This window comes from Tauraco erythrolophus, chromosome 5 (assembly GCF_009769465.1).
Source record: "Tauraco erythrolophus isolate bTauEry1 chromosome 5, bTauEry1.pri, whole genome shotgun sequence".
Classification (NCBI taxonomy): Eukaryota; Metazoa; Chordata; class Aves; order Musophagiformes; family Musophagidae; genus Tauraco; species Tauraco erythrolophus.
Window position 1 is genome coordinate 31,207,785 of NC_141469.1, and position 18,974 is coordinate 31,226,758.

At 43.4% G+C, this 18,974-nt stretch overlaps 1 protein-coding gene across 1 annotated transcript in view; it reads left to right on the forward strand.

Moving 5' to 3' along the window:
- The first annotated feature begins 1,262 nt into the window (after nt 1–1,262).
- The window catches only part of MSANTD1 (Myb/SANT DNA binding domain containing 1), a 44,479-nt gene continuing 26,767 nt past the window's right edge, over nt 1,263–18,974 (forward strand). The window contains exons 1-2 of the mRNA XM_086612284.1: nt 1,263–1,278; nt 10,700–10,792. Coding sequence (XP_086468410.1) covers nt 1,263–1,278; nt 10,700–10,792 — 109 coding nt within the window. The remainder of the gene's footprint in view (nt 1,279–10,699; nt 10,793–18,974) is intronic.

The following is an 18,974-nucleotide window of genomic DNA, read 5'->3' on the forward strand; positions in this document are numbered from 1 at the left end:
CTGGGACTGTCTGAGGTATCGCTACCTATACCCTTAGTTCCCCACTAGAAAATCTTTCCTGCAGCATTAATGCAAGCTACTTGCATTTAAATCTCTTGGGTTTCTTTTATTTAGCCTGGTTTGAGTTGCCAAGTGGCTCATTATGCTTCACGCCGAGCCAGGGGACACCCAGCCCGCACTTCCAGCCAGCGTGGGGATCGCAGGGGAGTTCAGATCCGAGAAACAGCTTCGGCAAACCCACCTTCTCATCCTGATCACCAGTGGACTGCTGCCTGCTGAGCTGAGGCGCGTGGCTGGTGGCTGAGACCCGTCCTCCAGTGAGCTGCAGGGTGGTCAAACCCAGAGCTGCATCGCTTTGGTGTTCAGGGAATTTTGCCTCTGGCTTCAGTCAGCATTTACAAGTCCTGTTAAACCTGACTGACCACAATCCGGGGCTCTCGCTTCAAAAGCATCAGGTGAAAACGGTGGTTCCCAAAGCTTCGGTGAAGTAAATTTGTCTCTTCAGAATACTGCTTACGCACTAGGAATCTTTTTGCTTTAAGAAGCAGAAGGATTTGTGGATTACAGTTGCCAGTGTTAGCGTCTACTCTTAATTCTTTGTACTTTCACACGCCTTCCACTGCAGATACCGCAAAGCTTGTGTGAAGGGTGGGTTTACACATACTCACTCCCGCAACTCTTGCAAGAAGGTTTCAGTGTGCAAAGTTCCCGTCCTCTCACACATCAGCCAGTGCCTACGAGGTCACAGCTGCGTTAAAAGCCACGTTTGCTTGGCTGAAGTTACACTTTGCAATCTGTTTAATTACACCGGTGTAAAACTGTTTGTGGGTGCTCTCCTGCGTCCTTTCAGTGAAACCTGCATCGCATTGGTTTTTCTTTTGGAAAGCTGAATCTGTTTAAGAGTACCCACGTGGGTTTGCTGTTGGTTTCAATAAATAGAATCAAAACCAGGTTTTGCTTAAATCACTGCAAGTTTTAATGCAAACAGGGCCTCGGCGAAACGGAAAATCCCCTTGATTCTTCTGGAGCGTTTCACTCCCCTGTGACACCCCAACGTTTCCCTGCGTTCAAACGCGCTGCGAACCGGCTGCAGGTTCTCCAGTATCCAATCTTTTCCTGAAACCAGCAACCCACTTTGAGTTTAGCAGCCTCTCCCCTGCCCCTGACTGGCTCTTGCGCTTCCAATCAGGCACAGAGGAAACATTTAAACACGCAGCCCCTCTGCTTTGCCTCCCTGGCTCTGCTCAGAGCAGGAATCAGCCATGCAACTCAGCCCAGGTAAGGCCACGCTTCACCATCCCCATTGTTGCCACGTTACGTTTAACGAATTTTTCCCCTCGAAGCGCCTCGATTTACTCTTCGCCTCCTCGCTGCACGAAGAAGGGGAGAGAGTAAAACCTTCCCATGCCCCGGGAAGGCAGAGGCACAGCGAGGGCAACCCGCACCCAGCTGCTGCTTCACCCTCACGCCAGCAGCTTTCCTCTGCAGAGAGCCGAGGGCTGGGATGGGAGAGGCTGGTGGGTGGGATAGGAAGGCTGTCAGGGGCTCTTGAACCAGCCCAGGTCCTTGTCCCACTTCTGCACAAGAGCGATGTGGATGCTCGGGGTGTGCGGTAGCCCTCCAGCTCACACCCTGGTGCAACTGGGCAGCGTAAATGGCAGCGTATAACGCAGCACCACGTTTGCCACTAATGAACAGAGCTGTTGTAGAAAATCCAGGAGGGCATGCACCTCCAAAAACCTCCCCTCTACTTTTTTCACATGCTGTTAAATTACTCTCATGCCTGAGTGTAATTTTCTGGCTGTTCCCCGTGCCTGTGAATTCCCCAGCATGGCATGCTGGATCTTTAGCTGCAGGACAGTTTTTCCAGTTGTTTGTTTTGAAAGCTCTTAAGAGCAATATACTATCAGCTGAGGTTTCTAATTAACTCTGAATAGCTAGTCTGCTGCCACTCAAGTATAATTCTCATTAGCATCTCAGCTAACAAGCTTCAGTGTTTGCCCTCCTAATTAGCTTCTAGTTAGAAGTCTTTCCCTATCCTAAGATGTGCTGTTGTTAATTGCAGTTCCAGTTGCTGTTACAGCAAACTCCTGAGAGACTGCTAAAACTGCTGGTTTATACAGCCTGATAGAGATCAATATCTGGGATACTTACAACTGGGGTTCTTTATTCTTCTGTAAGTCTGTGTCTATACAGCATCTTTATGCAAAGAGGAGTTGGGGGGCAGAGCTGTGGCTTCAAAAACGAATGAGGAAATATTTTTGCCTTCTAAATAGGTGGTGCGATCTCGAAATGAGTCTGCTGGAAGCAAAGGACAACTTTCACAGCTAATGCTGCATAAACTGCTTTCCAGGGTGGCATTTTTTTTTTTTTTTCTCCATGCAGCTGCCCATACAGCAGCTGATTTCCTATGGCCACAAGTTTCTGAGGTCTCGCGAGCGCCCCGCAAAGTGTCCTATTGATGCTGAGTTTAAAAAGCGAGTGCATTTGCCTGTCGCCTGGACAGAGCATGTGTCAGGGTAGCTATTCCTTCTAGGCTGCTAGCTCAGGATGGTATTTCTGTGGAATGCTCTTAACAGGGTTTAATGTATGCCTGCTAGCTGGATTAACCCCTTAGGCCCTACAGCTCGGGAGTACTTACAGCACGTTTGGTATTAGTGGCTGCGTGGAACAGGCTGGTTGATTTGGTGGAGCAGGGTGGGTGGTTGCGCAGGTTTCCGCTAGAGCAGAACGAAGCACGCAGGTGGGGAAAGGTGAGTTTCACAAAATACCTTTTAAGTTGTCAAACGCTTGTCCCATGGATGTGAATCTGTTCTGTGCAGGCTTTTGAATCACACATTTACTTCTCAAAGAGAGGAAAAGCGTTGCTCAGCTGTGAAGCTTACCAGTGGGCTTCTCCCTCCGGCTTGTCCAGAGTCCTCCTGTTATCACTTTATAAACTGAAATCCACTTTTTGCTGAGGGTTCTGAAATTGGTTAATGAATCATATCCTGTGCATCCTACTGCTCTGGGTAAGATAGGAAGAGGGCAACACTGACACCGAATACTGAATTTTAACACAGGATGCCTGGATGCCTCTATCTTGGTAACTGCTTCCTGCTGCTCTTTTTCTAAATCGAGGCGTAAGGTCTTGATTTTACCAATACAAACTAACTTAGAAGATAAATACAAATCTCTTTTATTTGTCTAAGGAACACTACTATAATCTTGTGATGCTTTATCATGCTGCAACTGAAGGCCCTGGTTCTAGAGGACCCATGCACTCAAGTAGAGTCCCCTTAAAGCACCATGTAGGTGTAAGGAGATGCCCAGTTAGATCCAATTGTAGTACCAGGCTTTTAGAAAGGGAGAAATTCTGGTAATTAATATGCTTTTGTTCATAACCCATTGAAAAATGGACTTTAAGTATGGCCTACTCACACTAACAGCAATAGATTTAATTAGTCATAGGTCTTTCAAATCTGATTGCTTTAGAAAAACGCATAAGCACTTAGATGGACTGAAAGTAACTGAGCAAGTCGAAAGGGTGGGAGTATGTTTAGGCAATATTGCATATATGCCTGGTTTTGTTCACGTCAGATTTAATCTTTTGGTCGTAAATTATTCATTAGCATTTTTAGCTGTAAAAAAAAAAATATAATTGGAATTTAGAACACAGCCCTTGATGAGAAGTTGATTTTCTTAATTTGACTGCCTATATCCAATTAATGTGTTGGAAAATAGGAGTAATGATGGTGAGCAGATCTCAGTGTTTGAATCTATTTCAGTTACATATCAAAGAGACATATTTAAATGAACTGTTCAACCTCTTTTATCTGCAAAACTGGATTCCAAATCACAGATATGCCATTTGCTGTGCTATACTTCAGTTACAGATGGCAGCGTAAAGTGAAGTACACTCATATAACACTTTTTTTGAAGCTTTAAAGTAAACCTTGAAATCTTTTTTTCTTTCTCCAAACCTGAACTCAAGTGAGGGATCTGGAGTTTAATTATTAAATACAGATTAAGGCAGGGAATTAATCAAAGGTAGCAAAAAGACGAATTCAGAACAAAGGGTTCTGATGGTGAAGCAGAGAAAGACACAAAATACTCAATTGAAAGTTTGTAGATATACAATCCTTGTCCAGCTACTGAGGGACTTTGCCTTCAGAAAAAGGCAAAATAACCTTTTCAGATCAAAATAATACAGATGCTACCAACAGGTTACCATGAGCCATCAGACATGACTTTGCATGTCCTGCAATGTAAGGGAGGTCTTGATCATTTTATCCAATTGCAATAATATATTTCCTTCTTAGAAGGGCCAATTTGTCAGGACTTCAGTGCTCTTAGTGGCTAGGGGAAAGCCTCCAAAGAAGACTGGAGCTTGGACTGTAACAGCTATACTGCCCTTGTAAATTGTTGAAGACTTAAAACTAAGTATGGAGAGCTTTTTGTGATCTCTGTGCCCTTTAACGGGATTTGCTCCAAGTATCATTGTCATCAAACCAGTTTTATGTAGTGCTGGCTTATTGACAAGTTTGTCACATAAAGTATTTTTCTTGATGTGATTGTAAGCTAAATTGGTGTCATGATCTTTTTGTTAAAGCAAGCAATAAATTATGTTCTGGGATAGAAAAACGGTGATAAAAGTACCATCTACGCTGACAGCGTAGAAAGAATGGCGTTGAAATAACTCATAAACATACTGATTGAGTAGGTTCCTCTATAGGTCAGGTAGAGCCTTGACTCTGGTTCAGTAAATGTTCATGAGATTTTTTTTTTGAATCTGAAAATTGAGAAGATGTCATAATCCTAATTCTTTCTTCTAACAAGACTATGATCCAGGCCATTTCTTACAGCAGAACAGACTTCTGCATAGATGGTTAGAGAGGGCATCCCCTTAATTATTTATACTACACATACCAGGTGTGCTGATTATGAAATTTCCCTTGAGGCTCCAGAAGGAAATGAAATCCTAATAAATGCATGAGATAGTGGAACAATGCTAGAATCTCCTGGATGAAAATCAGCCATCTGTGTCAGTGATGCTCCTTACAGTGTTTTTTCGAAAACATTACAGAAGCTCATCTTCTTAGACTTGTCATCCAAACTGGGCTGGAGGTGAGAGGAAACTGCCCTTCCAGGAGAATTCAGTGCTCTTGTGGGAAGCAAAGAAAGAATAAGGTTATGGGAATACATTTCTTATCTTGGAGAGATGTGGAAGCGGCAGTGCTGATGATGGTGTTGACTGTGTTTGTAATTAATATTATCCTACAGTGATGACTGAAACATGGTCCTGAAACTGTCTGGAAAATTCTCCTTAACAAAATGCTGGCTGAGAAAATCAGAGATCTCTGTTTTGGAAATACGAGCAATTTTATTTGGAAGAGAGATTTGTATTTGTTTGAGATGCTTGTTATCAAGAGAGTATTCAGGGAAGTACAAGGGAAGAAAGGGCCTTTCTCTGCAGAAGTAAATGGAGAACTACCATTAGTAGTTAGTGTCACCATTAGTGACACTAAACATAGGATCAGAAAAGGAGGAAAAAGACCTTGATGTGAGAGACAACAGGGAAAGCAATGTATGAGTGTGAAACAACTTACTCTAATAGGAAAAAGACAACACTGGTTTTAACCCAGAGCAATGTGCAATGACCAGGACAAACTCAATTTTCTTGTCCCTGTGCAAACAAAAAAATCTGTAAGAGGTGGAATACATGAATACAAAAATGATTCTTACAATTATGTGGTTCAAAGCAACAGCTAAAAGAGTAAGATACTTGCAGAGAACATGCAGGCGGTGAGAAGATATTATAACGTGAACTCAAGGAAGTGTGTATCGCTCTTCTATCAAAAGGCTTGAGCAGAACTCTCTGAAAAGCTTGTATTGTTCAATGGAAGAGCAGAGATGTGTTAGAAGTTCAGAAGTGGAGGTTATGTTTGAACAGAGAAAACAGAAAAGAGCATACATTCAAGTTAAATAAGGCAAGTTAAACAACACAGGTAAAATTTTGAGGAACAACTTTCTAAACTCACAGAAACAATGAGAAAACCCCTTTAGACACATGAAGAGTAGGAAGTCTGTCCATCAGTAGGTTTGATAGGCAATTGCAGCGTAATAAGAACACTCAAAGTACACAGGGCTATTACAGAAAGGCTAAATAAATCTTTGCTTTGCTGTTCATTACAAAGGATCTCGGAGAGCTTTCTCTTCTAGAGCATTTTGGTACCCGAAAGACTGAAAAGAGCTATTTTAAATTGAAGTGTCAGCAGAACAGGTTTAGAACAATTGGATAAAATGCATAATACTATTGATAAAAATAGGTGGTAGCCACCCAAAAGTCCTAAATGTGGAGTTGTTGAATTAATAGTTTTGTTTGATATGAATTAAATATTTGCTGTGGCAAGTGAAGGTGGCAAATGTAATTGATGTTTAAAGGGCTATGTACACTGGTAAATCTAGCCTTCCTTGGGCAAATTCATGGAAACTAAAATGAAGACTTGAATTTGTAAAGTAAATATGATACATCGGGTAAATGTCAAAACGGATTTTGAGAAGGAAGCTGTCACGAATCTGTGTGCTTTGAAGCCCAGCAGCCTATGGGTAGAAGTGATTCAATTGGTAAGATATAGCTGAACTTCCAAGGTCCCTTACTAATCATCATCAAAACCCCTAAATTCTCAAGAAATAAAAGGGAAAGCACTCATGTTATTTTGAACTGGCTATGGCTCTAATTAGTTAAAGGTCATAAGACAGAGGGTAGGAACTGAATCATTAGTTTTCCTATTGCAGGAAAGTCACTGGGCTACAGGGGTCTCTGTTGGTATCTCTACTGCTAAACCATCTACTAATTTTTAGGAAAAAAGGAGAGATGACAAACTTTACATATAAAAAATTGTCAAGGTAGTCAAAATTAAATCTGGCTGTGAATGTGATTCTCCATTTTCTCAGCCAGTCTAGACAACTGGAAAGTAACGCGTAAGTGAAAAGAACTGTTCCTGTGCATCCATAGAGATGTGCCCTTTCAGGAAAAACATCTCTGTGCGTTCTTGAATAGTTCCTGGAAAAGTCCAGCTCAATCCTTAGTAGTGCTCAAGAAGATAACTAGGATGTTAAAGACCTTACAGACAACTTAAAAGAAATTAAAATATTGATTTGCGTGTAAATCCACAATATGCCCAAGTGTCACACAATGTGATAACTGTGTCTTGAATCCAGTAGACACAGAAATGGTACACAGAAAAGCTGCCATAATGATGATCCATACAGAATGGTTTCTGTATCAAGAGAACTTAAACATGACCCCTGGAGTCATTGTGCTCAGCCCTCTACCACTGCTGGCACCATGGCGTACAGCGCTTTCATGTATTTCCCGAGTGCTGCTGGTCCGGTCTCCGGTTTGAAGGCATTAAGCTTGCTCAGCTCTGCTTGCGTGGCGGTAGGCAGCGTCCTGCTCTTGCTCATTCCACATTGTTCCCCCTGTTCAGCAGTGTCATTCGTATTGAAGACTGAGCTAGATTCTAAAACTGGTAAGAGTGCACTGTGTATTGGCATGTGGCATAATTAATTTTTTGGATACTTAATTAAATAACGTGACAGTGCAAGCAGGATCGGCCAGCATTGTTCTCCAAACACCAAAAGCAATGTTAAAATTTCTAATGCTCCCACACCGTTGCAAATGCTGAAAAAATGGCCGTAGCAAGTCAGCAGAGACCAACTATATGGTATTCCTTCTAGCGCCAACAGGTGCTTGGCTGAAAGGAACATAAGCCATGTTTGTGTCCTTATGCTCAGACTTGTCAAAATGTAGGACGCTCTCTTCTTTTTTCTTAGAATAAAAAGGAACTCCAAGGAATTTAGTCTCTGTACAACTGCGTACTTTTTCCTAACACAAGCCTCCCAAACACTTTCTGATGCTCTGGATACAGGACATGAAATTCTACCAGCAGGTATTTTCAGGGCCGAGGAGCTCAGCGAGGAGGTTGTATTCCTTGGCAGAGATTTTTAAATTATCACCTTATGAAAGTGAGTGGGAAATTCTGCATCATTCCACACCAGTGATTTTTAGATAGAATTTTAGCTATAATTTTTGTATTTTGTGAGCGGAGGTTTAGGGGCACTGCTGTTCACTCTTAATGCTCTTGGATAAAATAATGATTTGTGTCAGGCTTCATTTCCAAACGGGCCTGAAACAAATTCTGCAGCTCTTGCACACATCTGCCTACAAAATTATCTTGACAAATGTCTAAAATGAATTGCAAATATTTCTATTTACTCAGCCTACTCATCTGTTCCTATTTAGAGGGATATCTCCTCTAAATACCTCCTGTTTTATCAAAGAGCATCCCTTTTCTACTGCATGGGTGCTATTTTTATGGTTAGTATATTTCAGTGAGATTAGTATGTACTTATTTTCTCAAAAGACTTATTTGCAACTTTCAAATAGCACTACTTGTCCTTCCACTTCTTTCAAATACATATTTAAAGAATTGGAAGAAACAACAAAATTGAAGAAAATCAGGCTCACAGGATTTAAAAACGCATGTATAGACTTGCACTTTAATTCCAAACATACTCTTTTCTAACAATTAAATGTAGAGCTAGCTGTTACTTTATTGTGTTGGTTTGTGATAAAAACACATTGGCCAACAGCTGCTTTAAAAACTCCTTTAAGAAACCCCTTTAGTTAAATTTTTGCAGCTGAACTCTTTTAGTTTGAGGATGAAGAAGGTGCAGGGGCTAGACCAGAGACACAATAGTAAAACTGTAGAAACTTTCTGTAGCCTATTGGACTACAGAGTCTTATGATCTACTTAACAGTCAAGGACCCCAAACTATTTTTAACCTCAACTTAAACAAGCACTTAAAAATTCAAGGTAAAAGCACTTTGGTGGTAACAAAAGAGATTTTTAGTTTGACATTTTAACCCTGAAGTAACAGGTTAGGACTTTTAAATGGGGGGAACTGATGTATCTCTGGTGATTTCAAGAGGGCTTGTTTGCAGGACCTTGTTCTCTCTCCAGTACTTGTCCCTTGAGCTCTCTGCACTGGTATCTGCTTTGGCTTCTGGAGACCCTTTGCCTGTCCCCATGCCAGCTCTCACGCTGCATCCCCCGAGCAGCTCCCACACTCTGCAGGTTCCAGACCTGGCCAGGGGAGTCAAACCTGCCCCTGTTGCCAAGGCCTCGGCTCGCAGCCTTGTGCTCACCGTTTGAGATACAAATGATCAGTGCGGTGGTTTTCATGTAATAACTTCATGGTTACAATACTCGTCTCAGAAGTGGTCGAACTTGGGTTTGGGTCCTCCTTCTCCCAAGGGATATTCAAATCCACCTGTCCCTTCCCTGGCTGTAGGCAACCTCTCAGCCCTTCCTATTGAAGCTGTGCCACGGTGTGGAGAAGTATTCGCAGAGCCGGAGAGGAGAAGCGAGTGGGAGCCTGACTGTGGTCTGCCAGTTGGGACCTCCCCTGAAGGGAGGTGGGGAGCAGGTATCTGGCGGTGTTCCCAAGGCTGCTTACTACACGCTTTGCATGAAAACATCACTGGATAAAAATCAAAACTGGCCCTGGAGGCAGAGTCCAAACCCAGCACCTCTCTCCACAGGGAGAGGTTGCAACCATCTTGCCCTGGCAGCAGGTGCTATTTTCGTGCCACCCCAACCACACCCTCTTCCTCCAGCCACGTCTTTAAATGAAAGTCTGAGCGGCTGCTCCCTCGCACCGATGCCAGAGCTGCGCTGAGGAGCGTTAGCTGTGCTCACAACTTCCCAAACCCAAGTGGCTTTCACGAGTCAAGTGCTAAGAGATCAGCTCAGCCAAAATGGTGGGATCCCAGCACGGAGGAAGAAAAACTTGAGGTACCCAAATACCTTCTTTCGGTGGAAAAAAATAGGTTCCCGTGAACTGTTAGGTACCTAATTAGTTATTTTCTTGGAGAAGGGGAGAAGTCATGGCTAATTTAGCTCTGCATCTTAGGCTTGGAAACTGTTTCCCACTGCAATACTCGTTAGGTACCTCTGTGGCTTTGAGGACCTGGCCTTAAGTGAATTGAGAGTGTGTTTCATTTTGAGATGTGACTGAAGGACGTGCAAGGTTGACTTCAGCTCTGGAGTGTCCAATTCTCTTTTGAAAATTACTTCAGCTTCACAGTAATTTAGAAGCTTTTGAAGTTTTTTCTCTTGCTATCTCTGGTTTCTCCTTGTGTAAAATAGAGATAACAATAATTTCAGAACCCACCATGTTTTAAAAAGATTTGCCATCCTCTGAAGGACAACGCACTGAGCATTAACTCACTAATAAAAGAATTTGACAGATGAGAGAATATTAGGGAAAAATTGTGTCTGCTGGTAGCCTGGGTGAGGCTGGAATGTCTCTTAGACACCTTTTACTGGCAGCAGTAAGATGAGTGGATGAGGATGTTTGTCATATTCTTTTGGCTTAAAGTGAGAAGCTTTCAGCACACAGGAGTTGAGGTTGTTGAAGGCTTAGGGGCCAGTTCAAGTCATTTATGATGGGACTATACAGCATGAGGAATATGTTTGTCCGACCTACTTGAAAGGCTAGAGTTTGCAAACGAAACTAAACCCACCTCATCTGGACCTTTACAAGACAACCTTGGTTAAGCAGGGCTGACTTTCCTCCCTAACTACTCTCAATGTTTCCTTGCTCCCCTCCCCACACAGTGCGTTTTTCTGTCAAACTCTTTCTCCCCCAGACACGAAGTTCTGCTCCGGGTCGGTGATCTGCTGCGAGGACTCCTGCATTGACTTCAAAGCTCATGGAGGATCTTCTGTTCCTAGGACAGCAGGTACTGAAGGTTTTCCACACCATAAAAACCAGCAATCGGTCTCATTGTCTCCCCAAGCTTTTACATGCAGGTTTCTGACAAGACTGTTGCTTAAATAAAGACAAAGTAATTTCTCTTTTTGGTGATTCTTATGTAAAACTACAGCACACAGAAAACCAACTTGTGGCATCCAAGCATGTTTTTGATGTTTAGCAGTCTTGGATTTTTCCTGAGATGGTGTGGAGTCTGTAGGGACATGCAATGCATTTCTGAATTTTTGGAGGGAAGATACAATGCTCTTCTACTTTCTGAGGGTTATTCTGCACACAGTGAGGTTTCCCCGGGTTCTGCTGAGAGGCAATGGCCTGGTCTTCCTTCAGCTGTCCCTTCCTGTCCTCTTCCAAGACTTATGTTGCAATAGTTGTTATTAGAAATCAGCCAGATAAAACAACGTGTGTGTATATATATTTGTGGTGTGTATATATATGTAAAGATATAAAAAGCACGTGTGTGTATATATATGTGTGTGTGTATAAATAAAATGGGGAGCGGCACAGATGTTGGCTGGCTGACAATAATTAGCACAGTCAAACGTAAATGAAAACCTTATTTACAAGATTTACTTACTGTTTTACTGTAGTTTCATACAGAATTGAGCATTTAGGAATGAAAGAGAGTTGTTTTTTGACCATTTCTGAGTGCACTACAATCGTACAATGTTAATAATATAAAACAAAGCTGATCTTGCTTTCCCATAGTATGCGGAAAATAGTGGGAAGCATCTAAATTATATTAAAAGTGAGAGTGATTCCAGAAAATTTGACTGATAATTCACACCACCGGTAATATTTTAATGCTTAGACGAGAACTTGCATGTGATGCCTGCCTGAAAGAGTTCTCATTTGAAGATAAGAACGACAAAGGGAGGCAGAGTAGAATAGAGCACAATAATGTTTCTAAAACATTTACAGTAATGAGATGTATAAAATACTCCCAAAATATTCCCAATAGTTGTGTCTAGTGTTCAAGACTATCTTCTGCCTTTACAGCAGGAGAAACCTGAAAAATGTGTATTTCTGTCAAAGCAAACACTAGTAAGGATATATCTGATCCTGCTTTTGGGACCATGGATTTTATTAGAGTGAAGCATCTGGTTCTGACATTACAGGGGGTATTTTCTATCGCTTCAAAACCTTTTTGGACCTTTCTTTCACTTTTCATCTCTGGTTAAATGACTTCTTAACCCTGCAAGGCACTGCAGAAAAAGCCCATTATTTTTTTGTCTGGGGGTCTGCCATGACCCAACATTATGGCTTTTACCCAGAGGCTGGTAGAAGTCTGGATGTCAGTTGTCGTTATCTGATAGCCGTGTACACTACCCAGAGAGGCATTACGCAGATCAGAGGTCAGGGATGGAGCTGCAGATGAAAGAATTTGGTTATTGTGGAAGCAGGTTAAAGCAGAGATCAACACAAGTTACGGTAGCTGGGTTTTGGCTGGGCACCTCCAGATTTCAGGAGGCAGAGAGGATCAGAGAGTTTGTCAGGAATATTTCATGTAAGGTCAAACAGCTCTTGTCAGAATTGCTCCTTTGTTTTCAGAAAGGCAGGATGATATTTTGGGAAATGTTTACTATTGTGGTTTTGCTAGATTGGTTTTTACAGCCAGAAGAAATGGATAAGGGTTTGTCTTGTCCCGTTTATTAAGGACATCCCGAGTCCTTATTTCCCAGATGTGTGTTGGGACAACATCAACACTGCCGTCCTCCATTTCTTTCTGGTGCTTTACGTACATGGTCAGACATGTCCAGCCACTCCAGCTTGCGTTCAGTGGTCCTGCCAGATCAGCACTTCACTGAAGTTTTCCATAATGTAATCACAAAAAGTGATAAAACACTCCGTAAGAGGCCTCAAGGAATGATTAGTTTAATCTTCAATTAGTTCCCGCTGAGACTTGATGAGAAATCATTTGAAAAGGTATGCACGAGCTTTAATATAACCTGCCTGTCCAGTTGTCAAGAAGCATAGTGTGCAGAGAGGAAAGACGTTGCAATGGAGAAAACCGTGGCGTTAGGATTGAATATTTTTGGCTGCTGCCTGTGATGCATTTTTGGTCTGCTTGAGTGGCTTCAGCCACAGGGGATATTGCTACAGGGCATTGAAGGCAGCGTGGGGGAAGAGTCAGCGCAGACAGTATGTTCAAGCATGTAAGCCTCCACTGTTGGGTTAAAGTTGCAATATATTAGCAGAGAAGAATATTTTCATTATATGGCTAGCGAGGTGCTGACAAGAAGCAGTCATACTTGTTCTGCCCTTGGTTGGGGAGGTTTGTGGGTCAGGACATTCAGCTCTTTTTTTTAAATCCACAGCAAAACAGGAGCTAAAGCCAGCCCAAGTAGTTTTTATAATACCCTTTTACAGTAGGGTGAGTGAGGTGAGGGGAGAAGAGGACTGACTCCCTAAGTCCTTTGGAGTTGGCTGGTTGCCTCCAGTAAGCAGTTGCACAAGAGTGTCTCCCTTGGGAAACACACTGCTGCTTTCTGTTTGTGCAGTAAATGAAAAACACTGGCCGCTTTTATTAAAGAGGATGAGATACTGTGTTGTGAACTGGCTTGGGTTTTCATAAATTGTTTAGTCTCATATCTCTGCAATCAGATGGTTGTTCCTTGTTGCTTTGTTTAGGAGGTCTCTGGTCTTACAGTCATGAAAGCTGTTTTATATAACCAAAAAATCCCAACCTTCTGAACACCGGAAGATTTGCTTAGCACACGGGGGTCCAAAAGCGCTCCTTCTGGCTATGCAGAAGTCTGACAATTGAATGTTTAGGGATGAAATAAAATAAGAATTCCCTGTTGCCATTCACATCTGCCACGGTCTCCCTTCGGACAGCTTGTCTGTACTTCCATCTTCAAGCTGGATGTCTCCTACATCTGTGTGGTTTTAAATTCCATACATTTTCTGTCCAAATCCCTCCTCAAACATCTGGGTTAGGTTTCTTTTTTTTATGCTGAATGTGCCCAGCCCCCTGTGGAGTTTGGCTGGAAATAGGTAGGCTCTGCGGTACTGAAAATCTGGTCTGTAAGCCTTCAGTTTTGTTGCTATTTAAAATAATCTTTGCTCACCTACTGGAGGCAGCTTGGCTGCCCAAAAAGAGTCATTTGAGCACTTGCTAATCTGCTGCAGGTGAACTCAGTTCAGTTAATCCATAATTTAAACTATTCTTGTTGATTGCACTCGCATGATCTACTCAGCAGTGGAGTGGATGGTGGCAGGTACTCTGGCCCTCTTTTTGGTAATATTAAATTTTCTCACCTCCAAATCTGCGTCAGGGGAAGTTCGGATTGGACATTAGGAAAAAGTTCTTCACTGAGAGGGTGGTCAGTGACTGGAACAGGCTCACCAGGGAAGTGGTGATGGCACCAAGCCTGTCAGAGTTCAAGGAGTGTCTGGATGATACACTTAGTCATATGGTTTAGTTTTAGGTAGTCCTGCGAGGAGCAGGGAGTTGGACTCAATGCTCCTCATGGGTCCCTTCCAACTTGAGATATTCTGTGAGCCTATGAATACCCAGATAGCAGTGGATATTTATAGGCAAGCAAATCACACTGCTTTTCCCTGCACAGATCCATACTTATTTGGAGCACATCCTTGGTTTGCCCCATGGAATTAAATGCGCAGGGGAGGATTTTAAAATCACTGGTGGTGTTGGACACCTGGTGCTGGACGTGGAAAAGTTTGCATCCAGAAGTGGTTTGTGGGTGTGCATTAGTTCAGGAGAACTTAAGAAAGGAGGCAGACGGACTTCCTCAGGCTGGCCAGAATGCTCCTCCGTGTGGCTGCTGGAAAAGGTTTCTCTGATCCGTGGGCTGGAAGGTTTGCTGGCAGCATTTTGCTGAGGTCAAGAGAGGAAGCAAATGCACATTCCTTGGTTTAGTGATAGCCAAAAGAGTAGAAGCTAATGCCCAGGTCAGAGGAGCAGTTAAGGCTGGAATATAAACTGAACCCCGGTGGCTGGAGAGTGGTTGGAGCAGAGCATTGGAGGTTTGATAAACAGCAGAAAGCCACTGAAAGGGGAAAAACAGCTGGAAAAAACGAGAGAGAAAGATAAAAGCTGTTACAGTACTGGCTTAGAGTGAAGGCAGCGAGAGGATACCAGCATACCTGGGCAGAAGGGCAGCTGGAGGGGCATGCTTGGATGCGAAAGGGAGAGATAAACCCTCCTGGCTGTCCCTGGGATGTCCAGGTACAAGAATGCATGCTGTAAACCAAGAGGAATCACAAGACCCCTGTGACGAAAAGAAACTCAGCTACAAGGTCCAAGCAAACGGTTTATTTGCACTGCGCTTACAGGTTTAGCTGCAAGGCTCAAGATAACTGTTTACTCGAACTGCACTTGCAGATTCAATACGCCACTATTGCGGGTTTTTATGGATACAATGGGGAAGGCACTATCGCAATTTTAAAAGCAAAATATACACTGTTACAATACGCTGTCACAACACACAGGAGAGTCACGGAATGCACTATTGCAGCACACAAAAGAGACGACACGCAAGCGCACAGACTTAAAGCTGCGAAACAATCACCTACCCCTCCGTGTAAGGGCTCTCAATCCCAGGGAAGTTACCTTGACCGGAGTCCCAATCAAGGGGGGAAGAATCTCCTCACAGACCAGCTGTGTAGTTGGAGAAGCAGCTCACCTTCCCCAACCCAAATCATAGGGCTTTTGTCACCTGATTTACATGACTGTGTAGGTACCATGTCTGAGGAGGAGGTCTTTGGGAGTGTAACAGGGAGTTTCCCCTTATCGATGGTCTGAATACACAAAGTTGTGGCTGAAGCCACAGGGATCAGGGAGGACCTTATTGCTCTCTACAATTATCTGAAAGGAAGTTGTAGGGAGATGGGGGTCGGTCTCTTCTCCCACGTTATGAATGACAGGACGAGAGGGAATGGCCTCAAGTTGTGCCAGGGGAAATTTAGGTTAGATATCAGGAAAAATTTCTTTACAGAGAGGGTTGTGAAGTATTGGAACAGGCCGCCCAGGGAGGTGGTGGAGTCCCCATCTCTGGAGGTGTTTAAAAACCTTGTGGACTTGGTACATGGTTTAGGGACCCTGACAGTGCAGGGTGAATGGTTGGACTCGATGATCTTGAAGGTCTCTTCCAACCAGACCCATCAGATTCTATGATTCTATGAAGCAGAAACCTTCCAGCTTCCCTTTACCTTATCTCAGGTAACTGGACAATGGTCGGATTGAGACTCAGGGCATATTCTTTGTTGAGAGATTTCAAGGCTCAAATCAGGTTTCAGTTCTTTGAATAATGCAGCACTGACTCATCAGACAACTCAGGGCTGAGCTATCTACACAGGGCCCCATGGGTGGGTTGTCTCTGCCTCAAGGCAATACAAAGCTGGGTTGCTTCTACACGACCCCCACCCCCTTCCCCCATCCCTGTGTATCACCTGTGTGCTAGACATTGTGTCGCCTGTGTGCTGGACATTTCAAGAAACTTGATTTGGATCTATGAGCCAGATGATCCATACAACCACTTTGTGTTAAAAGGGGCAACGATATATACATATGGCAATAAACCTTTATACGTTGAGATGGGTCATCCTCCTGCCTATCACGAAATGTGAGAACTAATGCTTAAGTTCCCAAAGCTGCATTTGTCTTGGAGCTGCAGCTCAGTGTCCCGGTAGCTGAAGGGTTTGTGTGGATCATCTCCACAAAGGCAGAAGTCATCCTTTTGGGGAAAGCATTTGCCAACACAGGTCATACAGGACTTCCCAGGCGTATGGCTGCACAGCCTCCATGGGACAACGTGGAAGCACGTGCTTCTACTGGAAACCCTCTGTGTTTTCACTGGGGATAGCAGCTTTTCCGTGTAGTGCTCCGATGGGGCACTAAACTTCTCTGAAACGCTTTGAGCATGGCATTGGGAATAAAGTCAAGACCAACCACAACCTGCTGTGTGACACTTCCAGTTCGATCCTTTGAAAACCATACGTGTTTCTCATGGAAGGACAGGGAGATGCTGCGGGATGGCTGACATCACGGGCAGCCTGTCCCAGAAATGACAGCTACCTCTTGTACGGTCTCAACTTCCATTAGCTATCACTTAAGCAGATAAGCTCTTTGGCTATCACAGCAGTGGTGGTGAATTTGGTTTTACTTATCTTTTTGGCAGCTCCCAGATCACGCAGTCTTTTACAAATATCGTCTGGACTTTATAGGTTGCAATGCTTTACTCGAATTTCTATTCCTGTGGCTGCCTCGTAATAATACCCAAAACGCCATTTACTTTTCAGTATTTAAATCTTTTATGAACTGATATGAAAACCTCCTGTGCTCTAAATATTTATCTGAACTTTTTTTTTCTTAATTTTGTAAATTTTCTTCTATGGGGCTGGACAGCTGAGTGCACCCTTGTGAGGGGAAAAATCTGCATTTGGAGTAGTCCAGGGTCTCCGAGCAGAAGGGAAAAAGGAGAGATGGAGAAGCTCTTGTCTTTCTGGATTTGGCAGACATCTTTGATTTTTTTTTTTTTTTTAATGCTTTTTGTTTTCAAAGCCCATGGCTGATTAAACAGCAGAACACCTGGACCTAATTCCACCACCGTCCCCCACCAAGACGAGCCCATGCGAGGTGTTCCCTGGCTGTGCTGGGGTAATTACTGGGCTCACCTGGAGCGTGGCTGGAGGCAGAGGGCAGGGTACGGCAAGGGACTGGGAGCCTCCCTGCGTCCATCATGGGCCTTGGCAGGGAGTCAGGGAGAGACAGCATGGGGATGCAGACAGCTGCTAGGTGGATGCAGCAGGCTGCCAAGCTAGTAGCAAGCTCTGAGCGGCAAGGCTGGGCTTCTGGCAGCGAATTGCCTGCAACTTGCACTGCAGTTTCTCTGAGGTTGCTGGAAAAGGGCCCAAACCGCTCTCCTTTCTGGAAGAACAGCAAGCTAGAACCCATTTATTCAATGCAGCTCTAATGCTCGCTACAACAAACGACGCAAAAACTTGCTTAGCTGGAGTCCTGCGCCGGTGCCAAGCTCCCTGCACTTGGCTCGCTCTCATCTGTTTGAATCCTGGGATGGCTTCTCGCTAGTAGATCCATGAATCGATAACCTCCTTGGAGCCTTTATTTAAATATCACTAACTTTTACTCTGTTTGCAAGGGATGGCACCAGCAGCATTAATCCTTGCTGGGGCAGAAATGCCACTGCATGCAGCCGCAGCACCACCGTGATCAAACCAGTTGCTGTCACCTGTTTTTTTGGGACATGGCGTTTTTCTCCTGCCCTGCTGAGTCGTGGAAACGGTGCTCAGCACAAGGCAGAGTTCTGCGCAACGGGGATTATTTTTCTTCTTTTGTATACATCTCAAATCCAAACTGGATTAAATCACAGTCTACGTCTAAAGTGATCTGTTGAGAACAGGTTCTCAAAGGAATTTACTTCTGAAAGAGAAATATTTGCATAGCATTTTAGGAGCAGTTTTTAATGAACTAGACACTTTTGAACACATAGCTTGCTAAAATGTGCTAAAAACCAAACATGGGCAGGAGGACTTACTGACTAACCTCCATAAGTAAGCAGGGCCAAAATAATTTATTTCAGGTGGGATTTGGGAAGCCATTCATTGGAAACCGAGCGATTTTCATTGTAATCTGCTTTGTTGCTCGCTTACCAGAAAAAGAATGTGTCTGCTGCTACGTACTGCAGGGTTGTTTGATACGCTAAGGACCTGCAAATGATTTCTTAAGAGTAAGCAAATCTCATAAATGCTCTGTTTGGCATAAATTGAACTGGAGTATGGCACATGTAGAACTGATGGCTTTGCTCTCTATACTATGTAACTAAATTTTTAAGAATATTGCCTGTCTCTCTCTGTACACCTGAAAATTTAGACATATGCCTGAATGAAAGTCCATCTAGTCTGGCATTCTGCCTCCATCTGTTATAAGTGCCAGATGTTTTGAGAGTGGTTGTTTGTAACTTCTGGAAAGAAGGAACAGAAGGAATTTTTTTTTCCCTAATATGCTAAACCGGGGTCTGTAGCATGAGTGTTTGTGTTTCTTCTAAACTTAATAAAACACAAAATAATTTAAAAAAATTCTTAGTACTGCAATTTTTAATCTAATTACTACCAACATAGTCTACACCTCGTTTCTCCAAGGAGTAAATTCCTTGGGTTTCCTGCAGTCC